The sequence below is a fragment of the Pseudophryne corroboree genome, chromosome 11 (genome assembly GCF_028390025.1).
Source record: "Pseudophryne corroboree isolate aPseCor3 chromosome 11, aPseCor3.hap2, whole genome shotgun sequence".
NCBI classification, from domain to species: Eukaryota; Metazoa; Chordata; class Amphibia; order Anura; family Myobatrachidae; genus Pseudophryne; species Pseudophryne corroboree.
This window is the reverse complement of record NC_086454.1, coordinates 338,728,863-338,743,255: the sequence shown is the minus strand read 5'-3', so window position 1 is coordinate 338,743,255 and position 14,393 is coordinate 338,728,863. Positions and strand designations below refer to the sequence as shown.

At 44.9% G+C, this 14,393-nt stretch overlaps 1 protein-coding gene across 2 annotated transcripts in view; it reads right to left on the bottom strand.

Annotated features, from left to right (window-relative positions):
- The window catches only part of HYDIN (HYDIN axonemal central pair apparatus protein), a 478,199-nt gene that overhangs the window by 278,904 nt on the left and 184,902 nt on the right, over positions 1-14,393 (bottom strand). For both annotated transcript variants that reach the window (XM_063945857.1, XM_063945858.1), the window contains exons 25-28: positions 7,879-7,972; positions 4,916-4,984; positions 4,092-4,301; positions 3,067-3,204 (exon numbers count right to left, since the gene is read on the bottom strand). In XM_063945857.1, the coding sequence (XP_063801927.1) occupies positions 3,067-3,204; positions 4,092-4,301; positions 4,916-4,984; positions 7,879-7,972 (511 nt within the window). The remainder of the gene's footprint in view (positions 1-3,066; positions 3,205-4,091; positions 4,302-4,915; positions 4,985-7,878; positions 7,973-14,393) is intronic.

The following is a 14,393-nucleotide window of genomic DNA, read 5'->3' as shown; positions in this document are numbered from 1 at the left end:
CATGCACCTGGGTTACACCAGGACAGAACAGTAGTATATGTGCCTGGGTTACACCGGGAGAAAGCCATAGTATATGCGCATGGGTTACACCGGGAGAGAGCAGTAGTATATGTGCCTGGGTTACACCAGGAGAGAACAGTAGTATATGTGCCTTGGTTACACCAGGAGAGAACAGTAGTATATGTGCCTGGGTTACACTAGGAGAAAGCCATAGTATATGCGCATGGGTTACACCGGGAGAGAGCAGTAGTATATGTGCCTGGGTTACACCAGGAGAGAACAGTAGTATATGTGCCTGGGTTACAGCAGGAGAGAACAGTAGTATATGTGCCTGGGTTACACTGGGAGAAAGCCATAGTATATGCGCATGGGTTACATCGGGAGAGAGCAGTAGTATATGCGCGTGGGTTGCACCGGGAGAGAGCAGTATTACATGCGCCTGGGTTATACCAGGATAGAGCAGTAGTATATGTGCCTGGGTTACAGCGGGAGAGAGCAGTAGTATATGTGCCTGGGTTACAGCGGGAGAGAACAGTAGTATATGTGCCTGGGTTACAGCGGGAGAAAGCAGTAGTATATGTGCCTGGGTTACACCAGGAGAGAACAGTAGTATATGCTCCTGGGTTACACCGGGAGAGAGCAATAGTGTATGTGCCTGGGTTACACCGGGAGAGAGCAATAGTGTATGACAGTGGTTCTCAAACTGTGTGCCGTGGCACCCTGGCGCGCCTCAGGACACTTGCAGGGGTGCCCTGGGTTGGTGGTCCAGGACCAAGTCAAATTATTTATGGTCAATGTGATAGGTAAAACCAATGTTGGTGGCTGCCAATCATAAACTTTTTGGATAAACAGAAGGGTATCCTGTTCCACACAACATGACTGAACCTAAGGATGACATATAAACACAGTTTAATTAATTGAATATTTTTATTTAAATTTCTCAATAGAAAACTTGGTCTAGGGGTGCCTTGAAAAATATTCTGATGCCCTAGGGCGCCATGGTTCAAAAAAGTTTGGGAACCACTGGTATATGAGAATATGATGAGAAATACATTTAAATACAGAACAAATGCAAAATGAAACTACTCAATAATTCAATTAAATAGAATCTGGTTTCATGCCGTAGTCCGATTGCACATATAATTTACATACTGCAAATAGGCCGTAGCATTCTCACTATAATAATAGCATCAGTGGGAGGAATACTCAGGAAAAGGGGAGGGATACTCAGATGTCCTATGCTGCAACTGATGGCCACGCAGCTGATCCGATGCTGCAACTGATGGCCACGCAGCTGATCCGATGCTGCAACTGATGGCCACGCAGCTGATCCGATGCTGCAACTGATGGCCACGCGGCTGATCCGATGCTGCAACTGATGGCCACGCGGCTGATCCGATGCTGCAACTGATGGCCACGCGGCTGATCCGATGCTGCAACTGATGGCCACGCGGCTGATCCGATGCTGCAACTGATGGCCACGCGGCTGATCCGATGCTGCAACTGATGGCCACGCAGCTGATCCGATGCTGCAACTGATGGCCACGCAGCTGATCCGATGCTGCAACTGATGGCCACGCAGCTGAGCCGATGCTGCGAATGACGATACTGATTTGATGCTGTTACCAACGACCATGTAGCTGATCGGATGCTGCAACTAACAGCCATGCACCCTAGCGGCCGGGATGCCAGCGGTCACTTGACCAACACCGGCATCCCGACAAAGAAAATGCCAACACAGGACAGGGTAATTATTTTACCCCTCCCTTGTCCCCTACCCTAACCCGACTGGGATGGCAGCTAGGGATTAGACTCAGGGGTTGGCGGCTATGGCTAACCTCCTCACCCTAAGCCCAAGGCATTAACCATAACAGTCATCCCTATACTTACCTTCGGGATGTTGGCGGTCGGTGTGCAGGTGCCGGGAATCCAAGTGATGTTGGGATTCCAGTGTTGATCACATGACCACCAGCATCCCGAGTGCAAAAATGCTAACCGCATCCCGATCACATGATGCAACCAACGGTTACACAGCTGCTCCAATGCTGTGTCTGACGACCACGCAGCTGCTCCGATGCTGCAAGTGATGACAATGCAGTTGATCCGATGCTGTGACTGACGCTGCTGATTCTATGCTGTGACCAACACATACGCAGCTGATTCGATGCTGCGACTGACGACCACACAGCTGATAGGATACTGCGACTAACGTCCACACAGCTGATCTAATGCTTGTGACTGATGCGACACACAGCTGATCCGATGATGCAAGTGATGACAAAGCAGTTGATATGATGCTGTGACTGAAGAAGCTGATCCAATGCTGCGACTGACGGCCATGCAGATGATCCAATAAAGTGACTGACTGCTACGTAGCTGATCCAATGTGGCGACTGACGGTAACACAGCTGATCCGGTGCAGCGACTGACAGCCAAACAGCTGATCCAATGCATGACTGATGGCCACGCAGCTGATTTAATGTGGTGACTGACAGCCACATTGCTGATCTTATGTGCCGACTATCGGCCACACAACTGATGCGAAGCTGCAAGTGATGACAACACAGCTGATCCGATACTGTGACTGCTGATGCTGATCCGATGCTGTGACAGACGCAAGTGCAGCTGATCTGATCTGATCTGGGATTCAATTAGTGGACATTCACACTAGGTATGGGCTGATTAGTGACACTCACACTAAGTAAGAGGAAATTATGGACACTTACACTGAGTAAGGAGGAATTCATTATTGGACACTTATATTGGGAAGGGGGGATTAGTGGACACTCACAATGGATACTGGGGGGATGAGTGGACACTCACAGTGGGTACTGGGGGGATGAGCGGACACTCACAATGGGTACTGGGGGGATGAGCGGACACTCATAATGGGGACACTCACAATGGGTACTGGGGGGATGAGCGGACACTCACAATGGATACTGGGGGGATGAGCGGACACTCACAATGGGTACTGGGGGGATGAGTGGACACTCACAATGGGTAAAAGAGGATTATGGACATTGCACTGAGTAAGGAGTCTATGTGGGGAGGAATGACACTCACACTGTGCGGCTCTACAAGCGGCTCCCCAGGATAAGACGATGGCAGGGTGTCGGCGTTCCTGGTCAGCACGGTGAATGGGAAACTGACCATCCCGCTGTTTCTCAAGACAATCTCTGCTTCAGCCACTTGGTAAAACATCTGTGCAGAAAATATATACACAGGAGACACATGTAACACCTCACTGGCACATACATGTATACACAGGAGACACATGTAACACCTCACTAGCATATACATGTATACACAGGAGACACATGTAACACCTCACCAACACATACATGTATATACAGGAGATTCATGTAACACCTCACCGGCACATACATGTATATACAGTAGGCACACATAACACATCACCAGCACATACATGTATACACAGGAGACACATGTAACACCTCACCAACACATACATGTATATACAGGAGATTCATGTAACACTTCACCAGCACTGCAGCACATACATGTATACACAGGAGACACATGTAACACCTTACTGGCACATACATGTATGCCCAGGAGACACATGTAACACCTCACTTGCACATACATGTATACACATGAAATACATGTAACACCTCACCAGCACATACATGTATACACAGGAGATGCATGTAACACCTTACTGGCACATAAATGTATGCCCAGGAGTTACATGTAACACCTTACCAGCACATACATTTATACACATGAGACACATGTAACACCTCACCAGCACATACATACATGTATATACAGCAATAACATAAAACACTTCGCTAGCACATACATGTATACACAAGAGACACATGTAACAACTCACTGGCACATACATGTATGCACAGAAGACACATCTAAAACCTCACCAGCACATACACTGATACACACGAGACGCATGTAATACCTCACTGGCACATACATGTATACACAGGGGACACATGTAACACCTCACCAGCATATACATGTATACACAGCAACAACCAGCAGCACACAACCATACATGTACGCACAGGAGACACATGTAACACATCCATGTATGCAGGATAGGTTACCTGTACGCCATAGTCGATGTCCCTGGTACTGAGGGTGTAGGTGACCAGCGAGGCCTCACCGCACAGGCTGATCTCATATCCCGGGCCACCAGACACCTCACATAGGGCTCTGGCCTGGGCCTTGATGTCCGAGTGCCCATAAAATGTGAAAATAACAATCTGGCTCTCTCCCGGCTGCAGACTCCCGAACTGGGGCAGAATATCGAATACCTGGAGGAGAGTGGGATAGGGAATGTCCTCGTTACAACAGAGCAGCTCCTCTTCCCCTGCCTGGAACCACCTCTATCTATCACCTGGTACATAACATGGGTGTGGGATCCAGGCATATATCCATGTACAATGCCAGCTGGGCACATGAGGACACAGGAACAGGGCATCTGGAATACTCTGGACCTCACTGAGGAAATGCACTGGAGGAGCCACTTTGGGTTTGCGCAGCTATCATATGCTCAGCGATCTCCAAGGGGCGCGCATAGTCTGCAGTCCAACCAGGAGTGCGTATTAGCGTGCGGAGAGGCGCACTGTGCAACTGGCCTTCCTCTTCCTCCATATAAACATAACTGGCAGACACCATGAGACGCTGCCTTTACTACCGCACACATTTCAGTAATCTTGTGTTTACAGTACTCCGCAAACCTGGCGCACCTGTACGCCTAAACCATACCCCGACCCCAACCCATCCAAATTCTTCTCCTCACACCTATGCACTCTGGTGAAATTAATGTGCATGAGGATTTTCTGCTGCGCCTCAGCTATTATCCTGGGAATGAGACCCACTGGGTCTAGCCAATGATCAGGACACATCATATATAGTTACTGCTCACCTCCTCCACTCCTGTTAGGACATGATCTTCTGCCAAAGGATCGCCATCTCCATCGTCCGACAACACAGTCTGGACACAAAGAAACCCAAATAAACAGTGATAAAATAGGGACCAGAGAAAGGGAAAATATGGACGGTGGAGAGAGAGTTGCCGGTGATAAAATTGAATGACGAACCAAAAAAAAAAAAGGAGTAGTGAATAAAAGAATAATCCTCCATTGTATGTAGTCATGGTGAGTTCAAGAAGGGGATCAGTATGAAATACCTACGATCAAAATCCCGACATCAATTGACCGACGGGCAAAATCCCAAGATCAAAATACTGACATGGTCAAAATACCGACATTTAAAAAAAAAAAAAAAAAAATTAAAATACCGACATTTAAAATGTCGACGGGTCAAAAAGTCGACAAGAGTTTTTCATTGTTTTTTGGTGAGTATGTCAACATAGGTCAACATGGACACCGTATAAGTGTACCGTGTCCCCTAGCATGGCTCGCGGCTTCGGGCACGGTGCCTCGCACACTATTATAGTCCCACTCTAGGTCCACTGGGATGGTACAGTATGAACAAGTCGGTTTCAATTAAAAAATTGTGAAAAACTCATGTTGACTTTTTGACCTGTCGGCATTTTAAATGTCGGTATTATGACCTATTTGGTATTTTAAATGTCGGTATTTTGACCATGTCGGGATTTTAACCGTCGGTCAATGGTTGTCGGTATTTTGACAGTCGGGATTTTGATTGTAGGTAAATTGACTGCATCCCTCAAGAAGATGAGGTTTGAGAAGATACAGAGATCCGAGGAGAGGACCCTGATCTGAGAGGATACAGAGATCCGAGGAGAAGACACCGATCTGATGGGTAACAAAGATCTGAGGCGAGGACACCGATCTGAGAGGTTACAGAGATCTGAGGAGAGGACACAGATATAAGAGGATACAGAGATCTGAGGAGAGGACACAGATCCCAGAGGTTACAGAGATCTGAGGAGAGGACACCAATCTGAGAGGATACAGAGATCTGAGAAGAGGACACCAATCTGAGAAGAAACAGATCTGAGGAGAGTACAATAATCTGGAATATAAAGAGATCTGAGGAGTGGACAAGAATCTGAGTTGAAACCGATTGGAGGACAGTACAATAATCTGGGAGGTTACAGAGATCTGAAGAGAGGACAACAATCTGATAGGGAACAGATCTGAGGAGAAGACTATAATCTGAGAGGATAAAGAGATCTGGAATAAGACATCAATTTAAGAGGATTTAGAGTTTTGTGAAGGACAATAATTTGAAAGGAAACATATCTGAGGAATGGGCAATAACAGGATACAGAAATCTGGGGAGAGGACAATGATCTGAGAGGATACAGAGATCTGAGGAGAGGACACTGATCTGAGAGGATACAGAGATCTGAGGAGAGGACACCAATATGAGAAGAAACAGATCTGAGAGAGTACAATAATCCGGAATATACAGAGATCTGAGGAGAGGACAAGAATCTGAGTTGAAACCGTTTGGAGGACAGTACAATAATCTGGGAGGTTACAGAAATCTGGGGAGAGGACAATGGGGGTAATTCCAAGTTGATCGCAGCAGGAAATTTTTTAGCAGTTGGGCAAAACCATGTACACTGCAGGGGGGGCAGATATAACATTTGCAGAGAGAGTTAGATTTGGGTGTGGTGAGTTCAATCTGCAATCTAAATTGCAGTGTAAAAATAAAGCAGGCAGTATTTACCCTGCACAGAAACAAAATAACCCACCCAAATCTAACTCTCTCTGCAAATGTTATATCTGCCCCGCCTGCAGTGCACATGGTTTTGCCCAACTGCTAAAAAATTTCCTGCTGCGATCAACTTGGAATTACCCCCAATGATCTGGGAGGATACAGAGATCTGAGGAGAGGACAACGATCTGGGAGGATACAGAGATCTGAGGAGAGGACATTGATCTGGGAAGATACAGAGATCTGAGGAGAGGACAACGATCTGAGAGGATACAGAGATCTGAGGAGAGGACATTGATCTGGGAAGATACAGAGATCTGAGGAGAGGACACCGATCTGAGAGGATACAGAGATCTGAGGAGAGGACATTGATCTGGGAAGATACAGAGATCTGAGGAGAGGACACCGATCTGAGAGGATAGAGAGATCTGAGGAGAGGGCAATGATCTGGGAGGATAGAGAGATCTGAGGACAGGACACCGATCTGGGAGGATACAGAGATCTGAGGAAAGGACAATGATCTGGGAGGATACAGAGATCTGAGGAAAGGACAATGATCTGGGAGGATACAGAGATCTGAGGAAAGGACAATGATCTGGGAGGATACAGAGATCTGAGGAAAGGACAATGATCTGAGAGGATACAGAGATCTGAGTAGAGGACAATGATCTGGGAGGATAGAGAGATCTGAGTAGAGGACAATGATCTGGGAGGATACAGAGATCTGAGTAGAGAACAATGATCTGGGAGGATACAGAGATCTGAGGAAAGGACAATGATCTGGGAGGATACAGAGATCTGAGTAGAGAACAATGATCTGGGAGGATACAGAGATCTGAGGAAAGGACAATGATCTGAGAGGATACAGAGATCTGAGTAGAGGACAATGATCTGGGAGGATACAGAGATCTGAGTAGAGAACAATGATCTGGGAGGATACAGAGATCTGAGGAAAGGACAATGATCTGGGAGGATACAGAGATCTGAGGAAAGGACAATGATCTGAGAGGATACAGAGATCTGAGTAGAGGACAATGATCTGGGAGGATAGAGAGATCTGAGTAGAGGACAATGATCTGGGAGGATAGAGAGATCTGAGTAGAGGGCAATGATCTGGGAGGATACAGAGATCTGAGGAAAGGACAATGATCTGGGAGAATACAGAGATATGAGAATTTACTGATGTTAGAGGATACAGAAAAGAAGCAGTAGAAGGACATGTTACAGAAATGTTACCTCAGGATGGGAGGCCAGACAATGGTTTTGTGCAAAGGAGTCAGCAGTACGGTCATTTCCTCCTGAATTGTGGAACTCATTCTGCCTGTAGGTTCTAAAACACATAAGCCACAAAGACAGGAGAAAGATGTCTGAGGAGTCTCTGACTGACGACACAGCCTCTATGTATGGTAGGCTACAATCTGTGCCCTGAATGTGGAAAACCAAATACAATACAGAAACAACCGGAAGAAGTGCTTCAGCCTGGGTTGGTTACTGCTAAAGACGGGGGATCTGGTCTCTAGGTCGACAGTAACTAGGTCGACACTACTTAGGTCGACCGCTATTGGTCGACAGTAAATAGGTCGACAGGGTTTCTAGGTTGACAGGGTCTCTAGGTCGACAGGTCAAAAGGTCGACAGTTTTTCCCGATTTTTTTCTTTTTTTGAACCTTTTCATACTTAACGATCCACGTGGACTACAATTGGGAACGGTAACCTGTGCCGAGCGTAGCAAAGCACCTTGCTTTCGCTCGCCATGCGAGGGGACACGGTGCACTAACTGGGGTTCCTGGTCACTCTACGACGAAAACGACACAAAAAAAAAAAAAAAAAAACTCATGTCGACATTTTGACCTGTCGACCTAGACCCTGTCGACCTAGAGACCCTGTCGACCAATAGTGGTCGACCTAGACACTGTCGACCTAGTTACTATCTACCTTCCATACAACACCCTAAAGACGGTGTCCCCCTACAATATCTGGACAATGAAGCATTAATGTGTGCACATGTATTAAATGTATAAGGAGCCATACAGATGCATCTGCGTACAGTACATCTAGCCTCTCTGCACGCTATACAACCCTTCTAGTCATGATACGCCGTGGCGTGACTCAGTAGCGCCGAGCGTCTATTCGTGCAAATTTTTCAATTAAAATGCATATTATTTGCCAAACGATGCAAATAGGACGCACAAGCAGCTTACGCTGATTGAAATTATATGCAGCATTCCTATATTGTGTGTGTGACCGCGGCTGTATCTGCACACAAAATGCTACGTTACTGTGTTTTTCTACAAAACAGCCACTGACATTGTAACGTAGCATTCCATGTGAAGATACAGCCACAAACGCACACAGACTATAGGCATGCTGCATATCCTATTACTGACACTAACGTAGCATTCCATATGCAGATACAGCCACGGTCACAGAATATAGGCATGCCACATATCCTATTACTGACACTGTAACGTAGCATTCCGTATGCAGATACAGTCGCAGTCACACACATAATATAGGCATGCCGCTATCCTATTACTGACACTGTAACGTAGCATTCCATATGCAGATACAGCCACGGTCGCAGAATATAGGCATGTCACATATCCTATTACTGACACTGTAACGTAGCATTCTGTATGCAGATACAGCCACGGTCGCAGAATATAGGCATGTCACATATCCTATTACTGACACTGTAACGTAGCATTCTGTATGCAGATACAGCCACGGTCGCAGAATATAGGCATGCCACATATCCTATTACTGACACTGTAACTTAGCATTCCATATGCAGATACAGTTGCGGTCACACACAGAATATAGGCTCGCCTCATATCATATTACTGACACTGTAACGTAGCATTCCATATGCAGATACAGTTGCGGTCACACACAGAATATAGGCTCGCCTCATATCATATTACTGACACTGTAACGTAGCATTCCGTATGCAGATACAGTCATGGTCACACACAGAATATAGGCATGCGACATATAATTTTGCTAACACTAACACAGCATTCCGTATGCAGATACAGCTGCAGTCACACACACAGCATACACACATGCAGCATATCCTATTACTGACACTGTAACGTAGCATTCCATATGCGGATACAGTCGCAGTCACACACAGATTATAGGCATGCCTCATATACTATTACTGACACTGTAACGTACAGAGCCGGCCCTAGCCAATTTGATGCCCTAGGCAAAATTTTGTCTGGTGCCCCCTAGCTCCGCCGCTAGTTCTGCATCTGTACCTGCAACGCTCAGGTAGTGGGGCCCACCGGGGGGTTACCCTGTGGGCCAGTTCAACTCTGAACAATGCCACACAGTAATGACCATAATACATATAATTCCACACAGTAAAGGAACCTTACACATATGCCCCACATTAGTAATGCCCATAATACACATAATGCCACACAGTAATGACCATAATACATATAATTCCACACAGTAAAGGAACCTTACACATATGCCCCACATTAGTAATGCCCATAATACACATAATGCCACACAGTAATGCACCTTACACATATGCCCCACATTAGTAATGCCCATAATACACATATACTGCCACAGATACTGTCACACTTGCTGGTTATACAAAAAGATCAGTATCAAACATGTAGAAACTGTCCATTCTCTTCACTATTCAGTGTGTTTGCTGGTGTCTGTTACTCCCGTTAACTGCATGCCCTTTACTTTATACTGTGGGAGCTAAATGCTCTGCCCTCCAGTCTGATGTGTCCAAAAGTCACGCTGCACTGATGTTTCATATAGAAAAGCACAACGCAACTTACTGACCACGTTACAGTGCTAGATGGCAGGGGAATTTTATGGTATGGACTGACTAGGAAATAAAGTGTGCCCATGTTATGTCCCTGCAGACACCTGGGGTTTGCACAGGGATAAGGGACACACACAGGATGGCAGGGTCCCCCTCCCCCATGTGCACAAGCAGTATAGGTGATGTCAGGTTTCTGTGAAGCAGTCTTCCAAAATACACATGTGTTATAGAAGCCATCCAGTAATAACCTTATATAGTCAGTAAAAATGTCACAGGTCCAGGAATTGCATTTACTGGGCTTCTGCTGTCTGTCTGAGGTCTCACAAGTCAGGGGCATTCAAGCATGTCAGAGGAAGTTTAAGGCACAGTGTGCATTTTTTTTTACAAATGTAAACAGCAGTGTATACAAGTACTGATTGAATACATTTGGAAAGTAACAGTTAGTTTGCGGACTGTCCCTCCCAGCATGAGATGCTGCAGGGACATGCTTGGATGCCCCTAGACATGCTTGAATGCCCTAGGCAAATGCCTAGCCTGCCTATAGCTAAGGCCGGCTAACGTAGAATTCTGTATGCAGATACAGCCGCAGTCACACACAGATTATATGCATGCCGTATATAGTATTACTGACACTGTAATGAAGCATTCTATATGCAGATACAGCCGCAGTCACACACAGATTATAGGCATGCCACATATCGTATTACTGACACTGTAATGAAGCATTCTATATGCAGATACAGCCGCAGTCACACACAGATTATATGCATGCCGTATATCGTATTACTGACACTGTAATGAAGCATTCTATATGCAGATACAGCCGCAGTCACACACAGATTATATGCATGCCGTATATCGTATTACTGACACTGTAATGAAGCATTCTATATGCAGATACAGCCGCAGTCACACACAGATTATAGGCATGCCACATATCGTATTACTGACACTGTAATGAAGCATTCTATATGCAGATACAGCCGCAGTCACACACAGATTATAGGCATGCCACATATCGTATTACTGACACTGTAATGAAGCATTCTATATGCAGATACAGCCGCAGTCACACACAGATTATAGGCATGCCACATATCCTATTACTGACACTGTAATGAAGCATTCTATATGCAGATACAGCCGCAGTCACACACAGATTATAGGCATGCCACATATCGTATTACTGACACTGTAATGAAGCATTCTATATGCAGATACAGCCGCAGTCACACACATAATATACACATGCAGCTTATCCTATTACTGACATTGTAACATCGCATTCCGTATGCAGATACAGCCGTGGTCACACACAGAATATAGGCATGCCACATATCCTATTACTGACACAGTAACGTAGCATTTCATATGTAGATACAGTCATGGTCACACACAGAATATAGACATGTCACATATCATATTACTGACACTGTAACTTAGCATTCCATATGCATATACAGTCACAGTCACACACAGAATATAGGCATGCCTCATATCCTATTACTGACACTGTAACTTAGCATTCCATATGCAGATACAGTCACAGTCACACACAGAATATAGACATGCCGCATATCCTATTACTGACACTGTAACGTAGCATTCTGTATGCAGATACAGTCATGGTCACACACAGAATATAGGCATGCCTCATATCATATTACTGACACTGTAACGTAGCATTCCATATGCATATACAGTCACAGTCACACACAGAATATAGGCATGCCTCATATCCTATTACTGACACTGTAACTTAGCATTCCATATGCAGATACAGTCACAGTCACACACAGAATATAGACATGCCGCATATCCTATTACTGACACTGTAACGTAGCATTCTGTATGCAGATACAGTCATGGTCACACACAGAATATAGACATGCCGCATATCATATTACTGGCAATGTAACTTAGCATTCCATATGCATATACAGTCACAGTCACACACAGAATATAGACATGCCGCATATCCTATTACTGACACTGTAACTTAGCATTCCATATGCAGATACAGTCACAGTCACACACAGAATATAGACATGCCGCATATCCTATTACTGACACTGTAACGTAGCATTCTGTATGCAGATACAGTCATGGTCACACACAGAATATAGGCATGCCTCATATCATATTACTGACACTGTAACGTAGCATTCCGTATGCAGATACAGTCATGGTCACACACAGAATATAGGCATGCTGCATATCATATTACTGACACTGTAACGTAGCATTCCGTATGCAGATACAGCCACGGTCGCAGAATATAGGCATGCAGCATATCCTATTACTGACACTGTAACGTAGCATTCCGTATGCAGATACAGCCATGGTCACACACAGAATATAGGCATGCGACATATAATTTTGCTAACATTAACACAGCATTCCGTATGCAGATACAGCTGCAGTCACACACACAGAATACACACATGCAGCATATCCTATTACTGACACTGTAACGTAGCATTCTGTATGCAAATACAGTCGCAGTCACACACAGATTATAGGCATGCCGCATATACTATTACTGACACTGTAACGTAGCATTGTGTATGCAGATACAGTTGCAGTCACACACTGAATATATACATGCAGCATATCCTATTACTTTCATTGTAACATAGCATTCCGTATGCAGATACAGCCGCGGTCACACACAGAATATAGGCATGCCGCATATCTTATTACTGACACTGTAACGTAGCATTCTGTATGCAGATACAGGTGTGGTCACACACAGAATATAGGCATGCCGCATATCTTATTACTGACACTGTAACGTAGCATTCTGTATGCAGATACAGGTGTGGTCACACACAGAATATAGGCATGCCGCATATCTTATTACTGACACTGTAACGTAGCATTCTGTATGCAGATACAGGTGTGGTCACACACAGAATATAGGCATGCCACATATCATATTACTGATACTGTAACATAGCATTCCGTATGCAGATACAGTTGCAGTCACATGCACAGAATATAGGCATGCAGAATATCGTATTACTGACACTGTAATGTAGCATTCCATATGCAGATACAGGTGTGGTCACACACAGCATATAGGCATGCCGCATATCCCATTACCGACACTGTAACATAGCATTCCGTATGCAGATACAGGTGTAGTGACACACAAAATATAGGCATGCCACATATCCTATTACTGACACTGTAACGTAGCATTCCATATGCAGATACAGGTGTGGTCACACACAGAATATAGGGATGCCGCATATACTATTACTGACACTGTAACATAGCATTCCATATGCAGATACAGCAACGGTCACACACAGAATATAGGCATGCCGCATATCCTATTACTGACACTGTAATGCGGCATTCCGTATGCAGATACAGCTACAGTCACACACAGAATATAGGCATGCCGCATATCATTTTAATCAGCAGAATCTACTTGTGCACCTCTTTCACATAGCGATGCGAATAAGACGTATTTTCAGCAACTACAAAAAAAAGATGACTGGCGCTAAGAGTTGCCCAGGACCGGTCAGCTCACTCACACTAGGCATCTCCGGCTATGTGGCGTATTGAGGCAAGATGTATGAGGACACATCTGTAGGGTCAGGTTTTTTTATTTTCTTTACATTTTCCCCTTCTTTAATGTTGTATTTATTATTAGTGATAAGAGATTACTATTTTAAGAGTATAACTAACAAAGTTTTTATTTCAAACCAGCAAACATTTGTTATTATTATTATACTTTATTTATATGGCGACACCAGGGATCCGCAGCAGTTACTCTATTAGCTGGTGGTCATCGTGTAGTACTGTAGTAGATGTAAGATCTCATGAGCTGACAAACCTTTTAGTTACATAGTAATTTTACTGTGGAAGAGGAGGCGGCCACTGCTTACACTTTATGGAGTGTATTCAATAACTGTCGGAAGATGCCGTCTTGTTGGATAGACGGC